This window comes from Theobroma umbraticum, unplaced genomic scaffold (genome assembly GCF_002168275.2).
Source record: "Theobroma umbraticum cultivar Fairchild unplaced genomic scaffold, ASM216827v3 scaffold_67.0, whole genome shotgun sequence".
In the NCBI taxonomy this organism is placed as follows: Eukaryota; Viridiplantae; Streptophyta; class Magnoliopsida; order Malvales; family Malvaceae; genus Theobroma; species Theobroma umbraticum.
Window position 1 is genome coordinate 4,767,908 of NW_018397262.1, and position 23,483 is coordinate 4,791,390.

Here is a 23,483-nt window from a genome sequence, read left to right on the forward strand (position 1 = left end):
AAACTTTAGAAACTACACTTACAACGACCCCGTATATGATGGTGCATGGCCGAAGTGACCTTCGGTCACTTGTAGGAGAGATGCGGGATATCTGGGCTTCACTATGACGGCCAATGCGTAGCTTTGTCCATTGCCGAGTAGGCTGATGGGTTGGAGTAAAGATTGGCAGCCCAAGAAGTAGCCCAAATTTGTAAAGAGAATGATCTTCATTACCCCAAGCTTGAATGGGTTAATCATTTTATGAGCACTCACAGTCGAGGAAATGCACCCTTGAAACATGACATGTGAAGTGACATATTTATATATCCAGAATTAATTCAATGTAGGGAAAATTCCATTTAACCAAAAACCACATCTATGCGGAATTATAAAGCAAATTTAAATATTTAACTCTCTTGTAAATTTTTATATACTTAATATCACTCAAATAAATAATTGATATGAGATTCATGATTTTTTTTTAAAATCATAATATCTTCTTCTGATTTTTAATGTAAAACTTATGACTCTATTCAGTGAAAAACATATATCTATGATATAAGATTTATGTTGGAATCCTGACACATAGAGTGACTCAATTATAAATCTAAAATCAATGCCAAAATGGAAAAAAGAAAGGAGAGTACTGCCATTGTCAAATCACCTAGAATTCTATAGCTTTGGCTTGGCTTTTGGTTTTGGTTATTGACAACAGAATCCTAACAAGAGACCAAGATATGATGTGCAAATCCTTTGACTCCTAAATTTTTTCCAAGTCTTCGATCAAACACTCCAAATATTACAGTAGCTGTAATCACGCAATAACAATGAAAGTTTGACTGTCTCATCGTGAGAAACAAGCCAGTTTTCTCGTGCATCCTTTAGTTCTTTCTCTTTCCAATCTCTGATCTCTGACTATAAAATAATATTGCCATTGGCTATGGGGAAGAACCTTAAGCCTTGCCCAGCGTTTAATGTTCTTGCATTTATTTTTGTTGTTGATATAGGCAGCACACGAGAAGAACAAGTTTATATGATTAAATAACAGATGAAGTAGTCAATCCTTTTACATTTTCTTTTTGTCAAAACAATATTTAACATTACAATTAACCTAATTCAAAATACCTAAAGGTAAACTTAATAGTTTCGCTCTGCCTTTTGTATACTAATCATCATATATATAATAAAAAAACAAATCTCACCTATGATAAACCATGATAATGAAAGATGATTTTTTTTCGTGTTAAAGTAAGTAATTTAGTGAAAAATAACTTGCCCTATACGTTGGTCTAGAAAATCCTTTTTTACGGTTTATATCTATTCATTGATTTTCAATACAAAGTGCCAACCCTACATTTGACATTTGCTTTCCTTCCGGTATCAATGGACCTCATCACCTCACTTATGTTATTTATTTATTATTTTTAAATATATACCTTTGCAAATGATAAATGAAAAAAGAAATGATAGCATCACATATAATATAATAGACTTCTTCGTACCTCTCTTTTTGCTTCAATATGTTTTCTCTTTCTCTCTATGCTCTCCATGTGGCAAAATGAGGAAGCTCCAAAAATGTGTAATAAATTATAATACGTTATGCCAAAAAATAGCAACATTTGTCACACCAATTGAATTTTGAATGCAATTAATTAGTACTGAATTTTGGACTGCCAAAGCATGTCATGTGAGCATGATCAATGCGCAAACAATTTTCAATATACTTGAATTTTACTCTTTAATAATATAAAAATATGTATTTTCTCATTTAAATATACCTAAGTGATAAGTTATTTTTTTGATAATCTAATAAGCCGCCCAATCAATAATTGAGGTAGCTTATCACTCAACAAGCATTCACACCAAGTCAAAGAAATAAATAGAAATGCCTAACTCAAAGGAAATTGGAGGTCCAATTCAAAAAGGTATTGTAAAAAAGTTCAATAAAGAGAAAATTTGTATTGAAGTAAACCAATTAAGCTATGTATGCAATGACATGCCCGACCATAAATAAAATATTTTCTTTTTTTTATGCAATTATTGTATATAAATTATATTAAATGTGACATTATTGTAGTATACATATGTCATCTTGAACTCAATCACTACCATCCTCATGATGAGGACTTGTAAACTTTACTTCTCACCTAACTTGATTCATTAATAAAACGTAGTCCAAAGCAAAGTAGCCACACCCTAAGTCCAAGTAGAAGATTTAGAGTTCAATTTCGCATTTTCTAACTTAAAAATATTGAAAGGAAAATTGAAAACTAAGAAGGAAAAGAAGAAGGAAGTAATTAAAGCCCTACCTTTGACAATTTCTTTGATAATGTTCCATATGTATTCTAAGAATATAATTTAGTAGATTTATACGTGAAGGAATTTGTCAATAAATAAAAATAATAAAAAGATAAATAATAGAAAAATATTAAAATATATGAAATTTACCAATATTAGTCTAATTAGGGGAAAAAAAGGAAAAAAAGGTGGATTTCTGGGGTGAATGTCAAGCCTTATTAGAAGAGCAAGTTGGCTAAACTATGAACCACTAGCTTTTACCTTGTGATTTTCAAAATGGTCCCCTTCAAAGGGAATAGGACAAATGCTAAGATTCAATGTATTTTACCTTAATTTTGGGCAATGATTTCTCAGTCATTGACTTTTCTTTTCAAGTGTTGTAGCCTCCCCCATTGTTGAGGAAAAATCATCCAATCACACAAGGACAAAGATTTTGTTAAGTAAAATAAAAATAACAAAAATATGAATGGAATCAACTTCCTTGGTAAAACCTTGTTTGTTTTCTTGTATAATCCATAAATCTAAAGAAGTTTCCAGAAACTTTTCTATAGGAATGAGACATGTAAACGGGTAGGTATTTGTTATTTTTTTTTATATAATAGAAAATTTTATTTAAACTCTAACCATTCTAGGGAAAAAATATCTAATATATTATTTATCAAAAGATCCCTAGCTTTAGCACGAGGGTCATTGTAGAAAACAAACCGGGGGTTTAATAAATTTTTAAGTAACTTCCTTTATTATTTGATAGGGTAATCGAATATTCAATAAATACCTCATCAAATTTTTTGAATTGTTATTCGAACCTGTACTTGAATTTCTTAGATAAAATCGTTAAATGTTTAATTAAAATAAATTTAAATTAAATTTATATAACATTGATGAAAATTAAATTAATAAACTAAAATAAAATTTAAAATCATATTTGGAGCAATTAATAAACGTTAGTAAGTATTACATTAATTATAAATAATTTATATAAAATTAAAATTTATTATTAAAAGTATTGTTTATAATCGGATTCGGGTAATAGCTACTTTAAAACTACTACCCAAACCCTATTAGAATCTGATTATAAATTACTTTAATTTTATTTAATTAAATTAGATAAAACAAGATGCTTGATTAAAAAATATGATAAAAAGTATCTATTGACATCTATTTAAGCCAAATCTTACTTAGTCTCGTACTCTCATTTATAAAACATTTCTTTATGTTCATTTGACATATAGGCAAAGGAAAGAAATGAATTCACCCTATAATAGTTGGTGCATCTCTTTCCAATGAATTCAATAAAATAATATTCTTCACGTTCCAATGAAAATTATAATTGCAATGTAAGTACACTTTCCAGATTCTAACTCCAAATCCAGACCATAAAAGGAAAATATTAGATCTAGCAGTCTGGGATCTTTAATTATTGCCAAATATAATTAAAAAATTAGCTTCATATAGTGGCTATATTTTAAAGTTATGAAATTTATAAAATTGATAATGGAAGGTTATATTTTTAACTCAAGCCATAGTATAAAATGAATCCCCTGAATATTCTGATATCGTAATCATAATTTAAACAAAGTTAATATACTAAAATTTTAAAAAAAATTATTTAAATGTTTTTGTTTTAATTTAAGAGTTCTTTTTAACTTTCTACTTTCATTAATTTATAATTTAATTTAAAATTAACAGTTTAATTTCAATCGATAACAAAGTGTTTATATCTTTTCTTTTTACTCCAAATCAAATGAATATTCTTTTCTATAAAAAGAAAAGGCAAATTAGGGTTTGATGCAAAATTAATCTTTGCCATTGTAATGTTACTTTTAATTTCCACCATGGAAGGCATGAACCGGCCATGGGCCATGGCTGTCCTTCTCATCTTTTGCTTTGCCTGGTTTCTCACTAAGCAAGTAGACCAACGAGTAACACTTACACCCTAAAGGAATATCCCAATATTCTGCTTTAGAACGGCACCTCACCCCTCCTTTTGAGACCAAATATTTGATAAGTGGTCAATGGTGGAATCCATAAGCAACCGACCCTATCGTCATGCGCATGCAGCTTATCAATGTTTCCCCGAAAGATCCTCAGCATATACCCTTGTACCCTCCATAGTCAAGCAGCGACTTTATTGCGTTCCCAGAAAATGGCCCCAAAGCTGCCGACCCCCGACCAGGACATAAATTATGTCAGATAATATCATTGAAATGGTTAAACATTTTTATTAATTATATTATTTATGTTAAAATTCTATGTAATTAATTATATTAATAAAATTATTATTTTTTAATTATTTTTAATTTAATTATTATATTATTTAAAATTTTTTTTAAATTCGTCCTTTAGGATCTGCAATTTTTCTAGCAAAGACTAGAAGTTCATTAGCCTTTATCACTTGATTTCACTTTCAATTGCTTTATTAAGGAGTCAAATCAAGCGGCTCACAGGAAAATCACATCACCAAATTATGCTGTGCTGCAATCGTCAAAATAAAACAAAAGTGTTTGTTGCCCTCTTTTAACTTTCATTATCAAATGCTAACGTTTTCTTTTCTGATTAAGGGACACTTACATAAGTATTAATCATATAAGTCATTTACTTTAATTATTTAGTTTAATAATCAGTACATGTATTAATATATTTTTTATTCAGAAAATTATTAGAATTTTAATTTTTAAAAATTATCTAAAAAGTAATTAAATTCAAAATATGAAAATTATATGTACTTTGAAATCTTATGTCATTTTTTTTACCGTCAAATTAGATAAGAGTGAGAACTTTGTTTTTTTTATAAAATAGGCAATTATAGATTTAAATAATAGTGATGTGCAGCCAGTATTCTACTACGAATTAAAGCACGCGTGAGCGCGGATAGATTACAAATTCTCTCGTCAATATCATTCCTTTTTTGCTCTTAAAAATTAGGATTTTGATAAATAATTAACTATCGATTATAATATCTTTAATAAAAAATTTAAATTCAAAATTCAAATTACTTTTTAAATGTTTTAATTTTAATTTGTAAATCGATCGAATGAGTCGAAGTTACTCAAGATTCGAACCTTATTTTCTTCTAATACAAATGTCTTTTACAAAATTTTACTTTTCTTGGGGAGAAAAGTGTGAGGAATTAAAAGGGTGGGTAAGGTTTTTAATAGGCTATAGCTATTTCTTTATCAAGAGACTGAACCAAAAAACCAGAGAAAGAAACATGAAAGGAAGCTAAATATGAAGGAAATTTGCACCTAACCACAAGGCAACATTCATGTCAAATTGGGCAAGGCAATAAGTTCACATGCATCCATGCCTGAGGAGTTGTCATGAGGGGACTTTTATATTTAAGCACATATCATGCTATATGTCATGTGCACACATGGTTGACCTATTCATAATTAAACACCAGCTGTTTATTTAGTTATCCAATCCCTACAGACAAGACATGCATGTAGCATGATGTGACCAGTAATTAAATATTTATTTGTTTCTTTAGCCTTGTGGTTCTTTTGGGCAAGATTGAAATGGAAGTAAATATTGATTTAGAATGGATATAAGAAATAGAACAAGGATGAAAAGAGGAGAAAAGCAATAAATAAATAAAGAAAAATATCATAATATTCAGATATTAATTGATAATATTTCAAGAATTCAAAGCTACCTTCAACTAAAAATAACATTAATTTTGATACTAATATTAATAACCTAAATATCATATATAAACTTGTAATTGAGAGTGCAAAATATAATTTTAATAAATATAAGATCCTTAAATAGTATATGAATGTAGATCATGCTATTTTTTAATCTATTTATTTGGGGATCATGAACTTAATTATTAAGGGTAGATGACAATAATTCACACATAAAATAAATAAAATATATTCCTTCCATCTCTCTTTTTTTTTATCTATATTTTCTTCTTTGAATATCTCAAATTGTGAATCTTATTTTCTTTCGACACCTAAGTTTCTTATTTTTTTATATTACATTTTTTATTAGTTTATTTTTCCTTCTCGATATTAAAAATCATGATATATCAATTTCACGGGAAATTTTGAAATTTTAATTTAGAAAACACTAAAATCAAAAATTTTATCTTAAATTCTGTAAAATCAACTAGAAAAAAAAAATGAGACAGAAGAAGAAGTATAATTTTTTTTAACTATTATATATTTTTACTTTATAATATAACTTTTAAAAAAATAAAAAAAAATTATAAAAGTAAGAAAAGTAGCAAGTAATTAAAACCCTTGTCGGTGTTGTCCAACCAGAAGCTCTTACTCCTTGTATTTCCATAGTTCATGTCACTAATTAATATGACAAGGTCCATAATTATTTGACATAGTGGACCACCAACAACATATACCTTCTCTTTTTTTAAAAAAAAAATTATTATTATTACTTTCTTTTTCTTTCTCCTTAGCAAATTCTGCCAACTGCCTCAATGAATTATGTCGAATTGTATATAAATTATAACATAAAATTTCGGCATAAAAGAATTTTCTATAAGAAAGGATGATGAAAGTGATCAAAGTAACTAAATTAATTATTTAGTTATTCAAAGCATAATCTGTGCTCATGGGTTCTGACAATTAGCCAACATGGTTTATTATATTGAAAGCAACTATACAATAATAATAATCATTAAAATGAAAATTGAAGACATTATCCTCACATGTGAAGTAGAATGCATGTTATTAGATAGGAAGTATCTTTCTTTTTTTACTTTATTAATTATATGCATTATGGGTATCACAAACAACAATTTAGAAGCATCCATTAATGTCATGTCAAACCTTTTAAAAAAATAAATAAAATTTTTCAATCTCACATTGCGTAACGATTTTAAAAATATTATAAACGTAAGTATTACATACACTATCAAATTAATTTTTATCAAAAAAAATAATCATCCCGTGACATATGTCCTAACCTGAGAAGATTAAAAAAAGGAAAAGACAACTTTTGAAGCATGCCAATGTGGATTCTAATTTAGCAAATTAGTTGCTTTTGCTTTGTACCCAACTTTAAGATACTTTGATACCCATTAAAAGTACACATTCATATTAAACTTAGATGTTGCTTGGTATCCATCCATCTGGCTCAGATGCATCATCCACTAGTTAATCCTTTGTTAAAAACTATTTCATTAACCTACATATATAATATTTTTCATGATTATATGTTTCAAAAGTAACCATCAAGTTGTTTAATAAAGAATAAACAATTTCTTAAACTAGTTTCATTACCAATGTTCTAAAAATGTCAGTGAAGTTTAAAGTTCTAACTCTTTATTCTCTTCATATATATATATATATATATATATATATATATTAAAAACGAAATCACAAATCGGTATCATTTATATATATTGTAAATCTAATGATTTTTCTTACAAATATGACTTTTCAATATTCTTTTGATAGATTTTTTATGAATATGACTTCTCAGTATGTTAGTATGTTGTATTTCAATTTTATTCAACATTTCATGTGTTATTTTAAAATAAATATATTATTTTATTTTTTTATATATAAATAATATCCAAAGCATTAGATTAATTTCAAAAAAAATAAATTCAACGTTTTGATAAACATAGGATTTAAAGGTTATCCTTCCTATCCTAATTAAAGCTAATCTTTGTAGTTAATATGAATTATTTTCCTCACAACATTTAAATGGAAAAAAATGAAAAACATGGTGCATATGGGTAAATTTTTATTACTATTATAATTTATTTTTTTTACCTTAACACCCCCACCTAATTTGGTAATTTCATAAATACAAATTGCTACTTATAGAAGTAAAATAGAAGGCATCTTGCAAGCATATTCGAACAAAATAAAGGCAAAGTACAGTCAAATTTGGGAATGGGAACTGAAGCATTTAGAGGGAGACAGAGAGAAAGTGAAGGAGAAACAAAAGTTATAGACTTGCTCTCTTCATTTTCGACGTTGATTTCTCCAAGATAAAAACCCAAAAAGGAAATTGAAAAATATTTTGATTGCTAAATGACAATTGTTTTCTATAAATAATGGTCCCCCTTGTTCACTAGTTCTCATAACTCTCTCTCTCTCTCTCTCTCTCTCGCTCTCTCTTTTCTCTCTTTTTCTGATTCGAAGTTTGGGTTTTTCTCAGTTACGCAGATTCAGGTACTTCATTGTCCACAACTTTGTTTGATTATCCAAATCTTGGGTCTTTCTCAAAATCTTAGAAACGTTTGACTCTGTTTTTTGTTTCGGTTTTTTATGCTCTGTTTTTTCCATTTTTACAGAGACCGAAAGTTTCTCCTGAAACTATGCCTTCTTTTTTCAATTACACGTCGCTTTTCTCTATCAAATCTTTGATTATATAGGCTCTATTTGTCTGGGTCTTAATCAGATTTTGTGGCTATTGTTATATATCTAATCCTTGATTTTTGCTTTTTGATGTTTTGTTAATATTGTCCTTTTTTTTTTATCCACAGGGAGGAAAAAAAAAAGGTTGAGTTTTTCTTTTTTTGTTTTGAGTTGAACAATGGCGAGTAATAATAATAATAATAATAATAATAATAATAATAATAATAGCAAGGTAGAGAAGTTGGCATCGATTGACGCACAGCTACGGCTTTTGGTTCCTGCTAAAGTGAGTGAAGATGATAAATTGGTGGAGTACGATGCTTTGCTTTTGGATCGGTTTCTTGATATTCTTCAAGACTTGCATGGCGAGGATCTTAAGGAAACGGTATGTCATTCTTCGGTTTCACATTATCTTTTTTGAAATTTGGTTTTTATTTTTTGATAAACGCCCTTGTTTTCAAAACACTTCAACATGTAATGGGAAAAGATTGGGATTTCTTGTCTGAAACATTTTTGTTCTTGTTATTGCCTGAAACCTCTCTAAGTTGGAGTATGAAGGATGGTTGGAGTGTTTGCTTGGGGACATGTTAGCTTTTTGCTTCAAGAGTTGCATATACATATGTATTGTTGGAAGGATGATCAATGCTCATGGTAGTATTTTCTTTGTAAAAGACAATATCCTACTTTATTTATTATCAATTAATTGTACACATTGACTTGTGAGAGTTTTTTATTTGGATTACATTGAAATTGGAGGTCTTTTTCAGTATGAAAATATTCTGGTTTCTGCATGGCAGAGCTCCTCACTGAGGAGATCAGAGATCATATAGTTATATATTGGATTGGTTATATAGATCTTGAGAGGTTTTATTTATTACTTTCAGGCTTTTAGTTCACTTTTTTGGGGAAGATGCTAAATTAATGGGCTTGTTCTTGAAACTTTTGCAGTGATTTATAGTGATTAAATTGCATTTTTGTGTTTGACTTAATTAGGTTCAAGAATGTTATGAACTTTCTGCTGAGTACGAAGGGAAGAATAACCCCAAGAAACTTGAGGAGCTGGGAAATGCTTTGACGAGTTTAGATCCGGGGGACTCCATTGTTGTAGCTAAAGCTTTCTCCCACATGCTTAACTTGGCTAACCTGGCTGAGGAAGTTCAGATTGCTTACCGCCGAAGGATCAAGTTGAAGAAAGGTGATTTTATTGATGAGAACTCTGCAACAACTGAATCAGACATCGAAGAAACTCTCAAGAGACTTGTGGTTGATCTGAAGAAGTCTCCCGAGGAAGTTTTTGATGCTCTTAAGAACCAGACTGTGGATCTAGTCTTCACTGCTCATCCTACCCAATCAGTTCGTAGGTCTTTACTACAGAAGCATGGAAGGTTCGTTCTTCAATTATTGCTGCTTAACGTCTTTTTGTTACATCTCAAGAAGTACTCTGATGAGGCAATTTCAATTCATAACCTACTTCTATTAACTAATATGTTTCTCATGCTAAAAAATCATTTTCTGCACTTGTCCTTTGTGAAGGATAAGGAACTGTTTAGCGCAGTTGTATGCTAAGGATATTACCCCAGATGATAAGCAGGAGCTTGATGAGGCTTTACAGCGTGAGGTATATCACCTTGTCATGATATTTATTATCTGTAAATAAACTTGCTATCCCTGTCCCACAAAAGAAAAAAATAACTTGCTCTCACTGATTTCGTGCCGGTTACCTTTCCATGTAGATTCAAGCTGCATTTCGTACAGATGAGATTCGAAGGACCCCTCCAACTCCCCAAGATGAGATGAGGGCAGGAATGAGCTACTTCCATGAAACAGTATGGAAAGGTGTCCCAAAATTCTTGCGCCGAGTTGACACAGCTTTGAAGAACATTGGAATTACTGAACGTGTTCCCTATAATGCGCCACTTATTCAATTTTCTTCATGGATGGGTGGTGATCGTGATGGTACAATCCTACTTGAATAAATGAATATTAAATGACAGTACCTTCCAGGATGAAAATTTTTTGTCAATTAGTTAAAATTGAAGGTGCTCAAATAATGTCGTGGGTGTTTCAACATTTTCTTGATATATCATGCAGGCAATCCAAGGGTAACGCCTGAGGTCACAAGGGATGTTTGCTTGTTGGCTAGAATGATGGCTGCTAATTTGTACTACTCCCAAATTGAGGATCTGATGTTTGAGGTATGTAGCTCGTATCTTCTAACACATTTGGAGCTTTATTTAAAGGATCCATTTTAAGCTGATTGTCACTAATGTCTCTCTGCAGTTGTCCATGTGGCGTTGCAGCGATGAGCTTCGTGTTCGTGCAGATGAACTTCACAAATCCTCAAGGAGAGATGCTAAACACTACATAGGTACACTTAGGAAATATGCTGGTTTTTGATTTGCGTGCATTTTATTCTAAATCCAGATTATGCACTTTCTACGTAAGTGAATAGCTTTTTTGAATGGGTCTTATGTGCATTTCGCTTGAATCATATAAAATAAAGAGAAAATTATGAGAAATAACATAAGAACATTTCAAAAATAACTATCAAAATAAATTTAATTATTTTTAGCCATATTTAACCATGGCTTGACCAAAATATCCTTGAAACTATTTTAAATAAATTAAACCATTCATCACAATTTTTCTCCATTTGTGCTTTCGATTTCTCTTTCTCACCATCCCACCCTCTCTAATTTTATATATTTCTCTCTTCAGCATTCATCTGTTATACTTAGTTCTCGATTTCTCTCTCCCGCACTTTTAGATTTCTCTTTCCTATGCTTTCAAGACACTAGGCAATGGTTTTGATGTGCTTGGGTGGTTGGTTAATTAAAAAATTTAATTTTTAAGTATTTTGGATAAAATTAAAACTATAGAAATGATCATAGATGTTTGAAATAGTTTTTAATTGGATCAATTTGGGATCTAGACACCAATAAACTTAAGAATTTGAAATTTATAAACTTAGATTTTCAAAGGAATTTTTTTCGATTTTTAGTTAAAATAGGTGTTTTGGATAAGAAAATTTGAGTTTGATTCGTGAAAACATGTTAGAAACACTTTAATTGGTGTTAAATTGTTAAAAAAAAAAATGAAGAGAGTTTGAAATTTTGGTTCATAAGTAGCAATAACATTCTAAGCATTAAAATGTAACAAAATGTTTTTGAATATAACAAGTAACAATATTTTCTTAACATGACGTGTAACAATAATATTTTTTTTTCTTAATATGACTTGTAATAATTTTTTTTAACTATGGTGTGTGCATGGCTTGTAACAATAGTATTTTTTTTCAATATAGTGTGTAAGAATTTAACCATGACATGTAAAATGTTTTTGTCCATGGCGTGTAACAGTATTTTTTAGCAATATGACATGTAACAACCTAACCATGGCGTGTAACATGTTTTTGTATATGACGTGTAACATCATGGTATGTAATTTCATTAAGAGTGATTTTGTCTAATTTGGCTAAAAACAGTTAAAATTATCTTGAAGGCTATTTTTGAAAACATTTAATCTTTGAGGGTTATTTTTAAAAATGCTCCAAATAAAAACTTGGACTTTTGTTGTTTTATGATTTTTACAAGGTACCTAGAAGACTTAGACTTTGAAGTATTTAGAAGACCTTTCCCCTCTTTCTTTAATTTCCCCATGAAGGGACAGCAGAATTTTTTAAAAGCATATTTTTTGTAGCATGCCCGAAGAATGCATTTAGACTTTAGGGGACAAAAACTAGATATGCATCTCTAACAATATCTCCAATTCCGTGTGATGATTAATGTGACTTAGAAATTGTGGTTTTTATAATATCAGTTCTCATTGTTGTTACACTCAATGCAGAGTTTTGGAAACAAATTCCTCCTAATGAACCCTACCGTGTTGTTCTTGGTGATGTGAGGGATAAGCTGTATCAGACACGTGAAAGGTCTCGTCAAATGTTATCCCATGGTATATCTGACATTCCGGAGGAAGCAACTTTCACCAACATTGAGCAGGTATCTGTTTGTTTATCCTCTATTATAGTCTTATGTTTAGTTTGTACTCCACCTTCCTTTCATGAGTGAGGTAGAGATTTTACCATGACATGTCCCCCTCAACTACTTCTAGCCTTATGAAACAAGTAGCAACAGCTAGGAGATCCCATTTTATAGTTGTGCTCCGTCTGTGACTTTATGTGCTGGAGCAGCAATGTCTTGAACCTTAACTCTATTCCATTTCACTTCTTTGGCCCTCATTTCCATGTCATCAGTTACAAGGTGAACTGTTGCTGTTAAGTGTGATGAATAAGAAAGGGAAAATCCCCCCTCCCAAACAAAAATATTATTTGTTGTATATAGTTCTTAAGGACCATAAATACTAGGTCACTCTCAAGTAGAGTTTTCTTTGTCTATGGTTTTTTATAATAACCTCTTCTTCACTGCCTTTGCACTAATTAAGTCTTAAATTTTATGTAGTTTTTGGAACCTCTTGAACTCTGTTATAGATCACTTTGCTCTTGCGGTGACCGGCCAATTGCTGATGGAAGCCTTCTTGATTTCTTGAGACAAGTATCAACCTTTGGACTCTCACTTGTCAGACTTGACATTAGGCAAGAGTCTGACCGCCACACTGACGTCATAGATGCCATTACCAAGCACTTGGAACTGGGTTCCTATCGTGAGTGGTCTGAAGAACGTAAGCAGGAATGGCTATTATCTGAACTGAGTGGGAAGCGCCCATTATTTGGTCCTGATCTTCCTAAAACAGAAGAAATTGCTGATGTTTTGGACACATTCCATGTCATAGCAGAGCTCCCAGCAGACAACTTTGGAGCATACATCATTTCAATGGCAACTGCACCTTCTGATGTTCTAGCTGTTGAGCTCCTGCAGCGTGAGTGCCATGTAAAGGAACCATTAAGAGTTGTTCCACTCTTTGAGAAGCTTGCAGATCTGGAGGCTGCACCTGCTGCTTTGGCTCGGCTCTTCTCAATAGATTGGTACAGAAATCGGATCAATGGCAAGCAAGAAGTTATGATTGGGTATTCAGATTCAGGTAAAGATGCTGGGCGTCTCTCTGCGGCCTGGCAGTTATACAAAGCTCAGGAGGAGCTTATAAAGGTTGCTAAGCAATTTGGTGTGAAGCTAACAATGTTCCATGGCCGTGGTGGAACTGTTGGAAGAGGAGGTGGTCCCACCCATCTTGCTATATTGTCTCAACCACCAGAGACTATTCATGGGTCACTTCGTGTAACAGTTCAAGGTGAAGTTATTGAGCAATCATTTGGTGAGGAGCACTTGTGCTTTAGAACACTCCAGCGTTTTACAGCTGCCACACTTGAGCATGGTATGCATCCACCAGTTTCACCAAAACCAGAATGGCGTGCACTGATGGATGAAATGGCCGTTATTGCTACAGAGGAGTACCGTTCCATTGTCTTCCAAGAACCCAGATTTGTTGAATATTTCCGCCTTGTAAGTGAACTTGCATTATCCTGTTCTGAGCACCGTTTCAACTAATTAAAAGCAGTTCGATTGAATAATATTGTTTCTTTTGTGGCTGTAGGCTACGCCAGAGTTGGAGTATGGAAGGATGAACATTGGAAGTCGACCATCAAAGCGGAAGCCAAGTGGGGGTATTGAATCTCTACGTGCAATCCCCTGGATCTTTGCCTGGACACAGACAAGATTTCATCTTCCTGTTTGGCTTGGTTTTGGAGCAGCATTCAAACATGCCATTAAGAAGGACATCAAGAATCTCCATATGCTCCAGGAGATGTACAATAATTGGCCTTTCTTCAGGGTCACAATTGATTTAGTTGAAATGGTCTTTGCAAAAGGAGATCCCGGAATAGCAGCCTTGTATGACAAGCTCCTTGTTTCTCCTGAATTGTGGTCATTCGGGGAGCGGTTGAGGAGCAACTATGAAGGAACAAAGAGCCTTCTCCTCCAGGTACGCTCACTTTGACATGATGCTTCCTGTAATTAATTTCTTTCAACCGATAATATAGTTGATTTAGCTCATATCCAAATAAAGATTCTTTAATTTGTTCCCAAGTAATGTATTTGGTTTTTAAATTAAAATCAAAATCCTCTACCAAATATTGGTTAAAAACGGACCATTAAAATATTTTCTTGGAGCGCACTAAAAGAAAGTTGATACTTGAACGTCGTTTAAAATGATTACAAGTTATTGCTAACTCAATATTCTGCAGTGACACCTAAATACAGTCTGATTGGAAGCAACTCATTGGCAATTGATTATAATGAGGCAATACAGAGTCTTCTGACCCTATTGTTAAAAGACTGAAGCAACTTTTTCCTTTTGTCCTTTTCCCAGATTGCTGGCCACCGGGATCTTCTTGAAGGGGACCCATACTTGAAGCAAAGGCTCCGGCTGCGTGATTCATACATCACAACACTCAATGTTTGCCAGGCCTACACACTCAAACGGATCCGTGATACAAATTACAATGTGAAGTTGCGGCCACATATCTCGAAAGAGATTATGGAATCAAGCAAACCAGCTGATGAACTTGTGAAACTGAACCCTACTAGTGAGTACGCCCCTGGTTTGGAGGATACCCTCATCTTGACAATGAAGGGTATTGCTGCAGGCATGCAAAACACTGGTTAAATAAACTCAAAAACTTTGCTTCCTTTTTTTTTCTGCTGCATTTCTAATTATAGCCTGAGGCCCCAAGAATGAGAATTATTCATCGGAGACGGATGCTGTTTAAGCGAAAACCTTTCTTGTTGTTAAAGAGGGAAGTGGGTGCTATTTAAATTATCCGCATAGGGTCAAATGTTTGGTGACCCATGTAAACTGTGTGATTATGTTGCTGAGCTTAGACTCTTTTCGCATGGCAGTGTTTATTACTGCTAGACAATGAATGGAACTGATTAATTATGGTTTAATACAAGTAATGCCCTCGACGCTTCTGGGTTCTTGTTTATATATCTTGGCTCTTCTTCTCTATCCATTTATCTTCCTTGTAGGCTTTAATGGTAGCTATGATGAAGGCCTACATTTGACTAGTAGTTGTATTACAGTTATTATATTTGATGAGATACCTGCATGGCTGCATTGTTGAGAATTTGAGATGGAAATTGTGAGACCAATGGCTTGACTAAGCAACTCAAAAATGGTTCATTTTCTTTGTCTATTTTTATTTTTTGAATGTTTTAAAATTATGTTCTTTTTTTGAACATCTAAAACTCTTATATTTTTATATTTTAAAATTATGTTTCATAATTTTTTTTCTACTTTTTAGCATTAACAATTATGAAACATCAATTTTGTAAAAAAATTAACTTTAATATTAAATACCCTAAAGGGTTTTTTTTTTAATTTCCTAAAAGTTTAAAGAAAGAAAACCAATTGTAGACAAAGAAACCACCATTGTAAACAGTTAATTTGTTTTCAAAAATGTAAATAGTAAATTATTGTGAATTCATTAAATTAATTATTGATAAACACTAATTCATTTCTCATTGTTAAGTACATAAATTAAAGGTTTTTTTCTTAATTTTCTCTTATAATGAAAAATTTTTGGAGAAACTTTCCTTCTTTTAATGTAAACAAAACTTTTTTCATATATATATATTTGAATTTTTTAATCTAAATAAATATACAAAAATTACTTTAATAAATTAATTATAAAAAAAAGACTTTGTGAAGAAGAAAAGCATCATTTCCACGGCGGACGGACACCCCTTTTTCCTCGTACCCACTGCTCCTCTCTTTAAAAATACGATCTTTGTTGAAGAAAAGAAAACTCTCAATTCTCACTCACTCTCTCTCTGGAAAAAATAAACCCCAAAAAATGTCCCTCTCGACGCGGCAGAGGCGAGCAACGCCGTCGGATCTTCCTTCGTCGTCATCTTCATCACAACCGTCGAAACCAGAATCATACACGAAGGTGGACAAGCCAGGAAGATCATCATCGGACGGCCAGGAAGAGTCGGGAAACGACCGCGGATTTGGATGGTTCACGGCGTTGTTTGCGTTGGGAATGCTCCGGTACATGAGCGCCACATCGAATATAATACACGACTGCGATGAAGTGTTTAATTATTGGGAGCCTCTGCATTATCTTCTCTATAAATCCGGTTTCCAAACTTGGGAGTATAGGTAAACCCCTCTACAGATGAATTTACTCCTATATTTATAATTGCCTGTAGAGTAATTTTTTTGAAGAAACATAAAGAAAAAAATCCCTTTTATTTTAATATTTGTTCAATTTTTAGTTAAACGTGACTTGGGACTTTTTACTCATTTTTCAGAGGTCAAATGTAATTAGTAAAAAATAAGAAGTAAAACTAATAATTAATGGGGGTTTTAAGTTTTTGGATTGATTGTAGAGGTAGGTAAGCTTTGTTTAGTGAGTGAGAAAGTAATGGACAGTGAGGAAAAGGAAATGGAATTCTTTGGGGAAGTTTGTGCTGTTATTATTATTCGAATTTACTCTTTGAAGTAAGAAGTGAAGTTAGCTACTGCTGGGTGATGCATAAAATACATACTTATGGGTCAATGAAGATATGTGTGACAGTGTGTGCATCAGACTTTGGAAAATAGATTGTCATGGTGACCAGATGGTTTTTAATTTGCTTGTAATTATTGAATGAGACGGTTGTCCTTTTTGTATATGTCCATTGCAGTTCTCAGTTTGCACTCCGGTCATATTTGTACATTATTTTCCATGAGTTAGTGGGTCGACCAGCTTCCTGGCTGTTTGCGGATGAAAAAGTAAGTTTTAAGCATTCTAAGATATTAATTTATGATGGTTTTTTATGTTGAACGATCTTTTTATTTGCATTTTTACCGTTTACAGGTGAGAGTGTTCTATGCGGTGAGACTCTTTCTTGGTCTTCTATCTGTTATTTCAGATGCCACTCTAGTAGTAGCAGTTTCCAGAAAGTATGGAAAACGTCTTGCTTCTTATGCACTTGCAATGCTCTGCTTAGCTAGTGGTTGTTTCTTTGCCAGCACAAGTGAGAGGCTTTTTCCTTTTGTTTTTTGTTTTTTTTTTATTTTCCATAATACAGTTTTAAGTTTTATCCTTGTGCTTTTTAATGTTGTTTGTCATAGACTTTCTGCTTTTTCTAACTGAGTAATCATTAAATGCAGTTTTAAACTATCATTAGAATGCATAACAAATTCTTTTTTCCTCTTGGATTGGTTTAATTTTTATTGCTGTGATTTTCTTTTTGCAGGTTTTCTGCCTAGTTCATTCTCTATGTATGCCATGAGCCTCTCATCGGGATTATTTCTTCTTGAGAAACCTGCATGGTCTGTTGCAGTTGCGGCTGTGGGAGTGATCCTAGGTTGGCCATTTTCAATCTTGGCCTTTCTTCCAGTCACATTATACTCTTTAGCTAAACAATTCAAACAAGCATTTCTTTCTGGTGTTGTCACCTCAATGTTCTTCTTGTAAGTATAAATTACTAAATTTGGTTGCCATCAATAAAATTTTCTTGTTATATGACTTTTATATTATAATTTAGTGGTTGACATTAAAATATATGTAGTTAATTCATATATAGTTTCTCCATTTTGTTGTTCAATTGTCAATAATTTAAGTTTATTCTCCAGGCACTCTCCATACTTGTTGATTATTACTACTACGGACGATGGACATCATCTGTTTTAAATCTCTTACTCTATAATGTCATAGGAGGTGGTGAGAGCCATTTGTATGGGACTGAGGGGCCACTTTTTTATCTGAGGAATGGGTTTAACAACTTCAACTTCTGTTTCATCCTTGCTTTGCTTTTCCTGGGAATTCTGCCAATTGCAAGGAAAAAGTATGCCCCAGACCTGCTTATTGTGGTCTCTCCTCTTTATATATGGCTGGCATTTATGTCTCTGCAGCCACACAAAGAAGAAAGGTATGATTAGTCTTTATTATCTCAAACTTCATTACCAAATTTTGTGTAGATTTTATCTTTCTCGTTTCTTTTCTTTGGTGTAAAGTAGATAAATGAATAAAGAATATTCCAATATTTGACAGTTAGAAGTAGGGTGTGCATGGTCGGTTTCGGTCGTTTTCGTCAAACGACCAAAAATTTTTGAGATATAACGACCGAACCGCAATGATATACAGTCGGTTTTCGGGTCGGTTTTTTTTAGAGTGTCGTTTCGGTCGGTTTCGGTCGGTTTTGGTCGGTTTTTTATGATGAGATTAATGGCTAAAATGACTCGTGGGAGACTGGGAGGGGGGCAGGCCACAGGCCGGCAGGGGATCGGAGCTCGTGGGAGGGGGGCAGGGGGAATCGGGACTCGTGGGAAGGGGCCGGGGGGAATCGGTAGATGGGAGGGGGGGGGCGGGGAATCAACGTGGTCCGTCGAGGGGGGGGGGGGGGGGGCGGCGCGGCGCAGGGGAAATATTCAAATCAACACAACAATCAGGAGTGGGGGGGGGGGGGGGGGGGTGGGGCGTGGGGGAAATAGTAGGGGGCGGGCCATGGGTAGCCGGGGTAGCGGGGGGGCTCTTTTTTCGTTCGTTCGGGGGGAAAGGATTCCCCCGACAATCGAGCCGATCAGCGCGACGAGGCGATCGGCACAACCGACGGTTGCAAAAACAACCGTCGGTTGTAACCGTCGGTTACAGTAAACGACGGCTGCGGTCAGTTGGAGACGGTTCCACCGACCGTGCTCACTCCCTAGTTAGAAGTTTCAAGAAGAGTCCAGAGTTTGCTTTGGCCCATAAGCCTTAGGCTAATCTTGCACGATATGCTCTGCAAGGGAACAAAAGCAGCATATTTGTTACTGCCTTTTTGCATGTTCTGAACAACCTTTAATCTGCTCTTTGATAGCTAATTTTGTTCTGGAAAGAAATTTGTAGCAAGTTTGAGCGTTTGCTGGATTGTCATTTTTTCATGCAATCTTGTTTACTTCAATCTTGACTGCTTTCAGATGTAAAAGTCCATTATATTTAATTGTCAGTGCAGATTCCTTTACCCCATATACCCGCTTGTTTGTGTTGCGGCTTCAGCTGTCATTGAGAGCTTTCCTGATCTTTTTCGGGACAAATACAATCCCTACGATAATTCTATTATAGTTATGGTGGGTTTCTTCTACTTTTCTTTAATTTTCTATGCCAACCACACTAAGCTCTCATTCAAATATCCTCTTCAATTTTATGCAGATAGCCAAAATTCTCAGACCTGTGGCCCTCAGCCTCATATTATGTGCCTCACATGCACGTACATTCTCATTGATCAATGGTTATGCTGCTCCTATGGAGGTTTACAAAATCTTGGAGCACCATGCTGATGCAGGAACTGGTAATAAACAGTTACTTATATGATACACAGATATTGTAGCTTGTTTATTTTGTTGTTACATATCTGAAAATTTTTTAGAGCTACAAAGAAATGACTTTTAATTTTGACAGCAATGCAGTGTTGACTTCTATGCTATTGCAGATCTTTGTCAAGAATGCATAACAAATTTGTCCTTGCATTTAGTTTTCTTTCTTTCCTAATTGCCAATTGCCTGCTTTTAACAGTTGCCTTGAAGTTCTCGTAAAATTTTCCCTGGTGAATTCTTTTGCTAGATGTTCCTGATTCTCACAATTGTTTATGTCTTGGCTTGTATGCTGAAGAATGGTGTTATGAACAGGATCTAAAGCTCCATAGATGCTAGGCAAATGGGAATAATATAAAGCGAAATAATTTTAATGATTGCAGGTTCTGTACTTTGTGTTGGAAGTGAGTGGCACCGCTTCCCGTCATCATTTTTTGTTCCTAATTATGTTGGTGAAGTGAGATGGGTTGATGACGGATTTCGAGGTCTTCTTCCATTCCCTTTCAATGCTACTTTGGGCGGGACTTCAGCAGCACCACCATACTTCAACAATAAAAACAGGGCATCAGATGAGCAATATGTAATCACTCTGAACTACTTTATACAGAACAGCCTTAATCTTTATGCTTTCTATATTTTTCTGTTGTAATTGACCACAATATGAATTGCAGCTCCAGGATCTTCAAGCTTGTACATTCCTGGTCGAGCTACAGCTCAGCCGACCTTTCCCTTATCGTGGAAATGACTTGTCAACATGGGAGGTAAAAGCAGTATACTTTTATTTTATTTTTCCATTTTCTTCCTTTTTATGTTGTTCTTCTGATTTGATTTGCTGAAATTGCGCCTGTTCAGCCTATTGCAGCACTCCCTTACTTGGACAGGGAGCTCTCACCTGCCAAGTATCGGTCATTTTTTATCCCATACTTGTGGCAGCAGAAGAATGTCTTCGGCATGTACAAACTACTGAGAAGGGTATCACAACCAAAATGATAAATGACATGATAGTTATTTCTTCGGTTTTAGTGTTTTTTCTTTTGAGTTTCCTGACTATTAATTGCTTAGAACTGTATTTTCCCTTTTTCTGTTTGTTCCTAGCGTATGCTCCTCCAGGGAAAAAAACACAACAAAAGGAGAAGTTAAAACTCTTAACACACATTGACCACATTTTTGGACGTTTTTATAGTCGTGCACTCGTTTTTGCTTCATATAGGCTTTATTCCGTGTTTGTGCTGATTGAGTTCTCGTGTTACTTGGTTTGTTTAATTAATGTATATTACTCTTTCGTTCCCCTTTTTGTTTCCCCTGGTTGGGATGTGTGACTACTATGAAAAAACTAGAAATGTCAGCACGACTGAACCCAGTAAGCAGCTTTTGTCATGGTTGTTTTTTGCTTGGTCTAACCTTGCCAGTTCTAAAACTATATCCTAACCAGAATATAAAGATGACTTGACCTTGCTTTGTGAAAGGATCACCTCAGTAATACTACCGTGTAAAAGGAGGTTTGTATCAATTAATATCAAAATTTTGGTCTTGGGCTTATCTTCCTCTTCAGTTCACTAAAGATTCCCCATCTACTTTATTCATATAATCCAAAGCAGTGGGTGACTGTATAATAACCACAAATGGAGGAAGAAAGGTATTCACGAGTAATGTTTTTTTGCCTACGGATTGTGCCTCTCGTAAAATGTTGCACAACCAACAATGTAGTTTTTAAGTTGACAAGAGGTAAGGTAGCCTCTATCACTCGTCACACCAACTAAAACTATGCCAATCCAGGAAATAATATGAACTGGGGCTCAACAGAACTTTAAAAAGTTTAAAAAAATTGATGGTACATAACAAGCTATTGAATTTCACTGAATAGCACATAATTGTCAGAATAGAGCTGAATTTGTTGCAGAAAGAATAGATACAGCAACACAATGGTTATATCCTCGTGCCACTACAACATTTGTCATCCTACCCGTTGGTGAATTCACCTTGCAGAATTCTCCACCTTGAATATACACTGATGGAAGGCGAAAATGACTCAAATCTCTACAAGGGGTACAAATTTGATTTGAACTTTAGGAAGAAGCAAAAATTTTAATTGCTATAATGGACAGGCCACAGGAGTCAATCTTTGGATATCAACTCCTAGATGTTGAAGCTTTCTATCTATATTCTCATAGCCCCGGTCAATATGTGCTATGTTATTTATCTCAGTGGTTCCTTCTGCAGCCAATCCTGCTAATACAAGTGAAACCCCACCTCTCAAGTCGCTTGCAAAAACTCGAGAGCCATGCAATGAACTGGCAAAGGGCATCGCCATCCCAATCGTTAAACAGAGTGTTAAGTTAAATGAACATCTAAAACCATATACCAAAGAAAATATCTTACCTTCCTTTGTCTTTCCCGAAAACCAGTGCAGTTCTCCCGCAAACCTGAATTCTTGCTCCAAGCTTCTGCAGCTCCCTTACTATCCAAATGAGAGGACAAAATGAGACAAGGCCTATAGCTGATATCATGGAAGAAAGAAGTAAACAAGTAACGACTAGTAGATACCATAAATATGATAATGCTTAAGAGAAACACTATGCTTTGTAGAGCACCAATGAGAATAACGCGCCCAAGCAACAGAACATGTAATATTGTCCAGGCAAATGGATGTTATTACATCTGGAAATGCTTTGTTTGATGTTTCTGCTTTGCATGTAATGAAATTAAAGTGAAAATCGATATAGATGAAGCATTATAGACCAGTTCACACATACCATGGCTCATACGCTTGTCAAACACAGACTCCACCACTAAGCTTGAACCAGTGCATGTAGCGAGAAGTGCCATTGCTTGAGGTTGGAGATCTGTTGGAAACCCTGGAAACGGACTTGTCCTAATATCAAAACCTTTCAAATTGTCACCAATATATGTAGGGACTGCTGAAACCTGTCCTGACAGTTTTTCTTGTCACAAACAAACAAACAAAATGGGGAACAAGAAAACATGTTCAAAGGCTTTCATACCTCCAGTGTGTGCTGGTTAAACTGTGAAATTTTGCAGCCAGCTTCAGAGAGTTTGTCTATCAAACACGATATGTGGGAAGGAATGACAGGTGACATTGAGATGCATGAGTGAGTAATTGCTGCAGCAAGCATAAAGGTGCCTGCTTCAATGCGATCTGGGGTTATAACACATTCAGAACCATGGAGCTGGCTCTTTCCCCGAATAACTAGATTGTCACTCCCTGCCCCTTCAATGGATGCCCCACTGTCTATCAGAAAGCGAGCAAGATCAACCACCTCTGGTTCCTGTGGCGAAAATATGGGGCACGAACTCACTAAAATGAGTTAATTCATTCCACTAGACAACACAATTCTAGATTTCTTCCCATCATGTTCACAACCAGAAATTAAAAACTCTGTGAGATTCCTCAATTCATACTTTTGCCACATTTGAAAGCACGGTTATGCCATCAGCCAAGGATGCTGCCATCATAAGAGTTTCAGTTGCCCCAACACTAGGGTAATCAAGAAGGAATCTCCCTCCAACCAATCCTTTGCCATTTGCAGCATTTGCCTGCACTTTCCCATCCCTGTA

General features: G+C 34.1%; 3 protein-coding genes across 3 annotated transcripts in view; 2 read left to right on the forward strand and 1 right to left on the reverse strand.

Moving 5' to 3' along the window:
* The first annotated feature begins 8,276 nt into the window (after positions 1–8,276).
* Positions 8,277–15,554, forward strand: LOC110419024 (phosphoenolpyruvate carboxylase, housekeeping isozyme). The gene is made up of 11 exons (XM_021431888.2): positions 8,277–8,426; positions 8,741–8,997; positions 9,606–9,997; positions 10,146–10,230; positions 10,346–10,568; positions 10,704–10,807; positions 10,893–10,980; positions 12,459–12,613; positions 13,073–14,071; positions 14,163–14,549; positions 14,937–15,554. The coding sequence occupies exons 2-11, from the start codon at positions 8,791–8,793 to the stop codon at positions 15,231–15,233; spliced, it is 2,937 nt and encodes a 978-aa protein (XP_021287563.1). The 5' UTR covers positions 8,277–8,426; positions 8,741–8,790; the 3' UTR covers positions 15,234–15,554.
* Positions 15,555–16,363: 809 nt separating this feature from the next.
* On the forward strand, positions 16,364–21,132 carry EBS3 (Alg9-like mannosyltransferase family). The gene is given in 10 exon segments (XM_021432291.2): positions 16,364–16,730; positions 17,258–17,345; positions 17,431–17,590; positions 17,813–18,033; positions 18,192–18,487; positions 19,550–19,664; positions 19,747–19,885; positions 20,291–20,487; positions 20,579–20,668; positions 20,760–21,132. Coding segments are annotated over 10 exon segments (1,752 nt in total). The 5' UTR covers positions 16,364–16,422; the 3' UTR covers positions 20,898–21,132.
* Positions 21,133–21,691: 559 nt separating this feature from the next.
* LOC110419708 (uncharacterized) overlaps positions 21,692–23,483 on the reverse strand; it is a 1,964-nt gene continuing 172 nt past the window's right edge. The window contains exons 2-6 of the mRNA XM_021432799.2: positions 23,328–23,478; positions 22,910–23,194; positions 22,661–22,832; positions 22,287–22,404; positions 21,692–22,198 (exon numbers count right to left, since the gene is read on the reverse strand). Of these exons, the coding sequence (XP_021288474.1) occupies positions 22,000–22,198; positions 22,287–22,404; positions 22,661–22,832; positions 22,910–23,194; positions 23,328–23,478 (925 nt within the window). The 3' untranslated portion in view covers positions 21,692–21,999. The remainder of the gene's footprint in view (positions 22,199–22,286; positions 22,405–22,660; positions 22,833–22,909; positions 23,195–23,327; positions 23,479–23,483) is intronic.

Coding starts and splice junctions, on each gene's coding strand:
- LOC110419024 (XM_021431888.2), top strand. CDS start 8,791: ATGGCGAGTAATAATAATAATAATAATAATAATAATAATAATAATAAT. Junction 10,808..10,892: donor TTGAGGATCTGATGTTTGAG/GTATGTAGCTCG, acceptor GTCTCTCTGCAG/TTGTCCATGTGGCGTTGCAG. Junction 10,981..12,458: donor AGATGCTAAACACTACATAG/GTACACTTAGGA, acceptor CACTCAATGCAG/AGTTTTGGAAACAAATTCCT.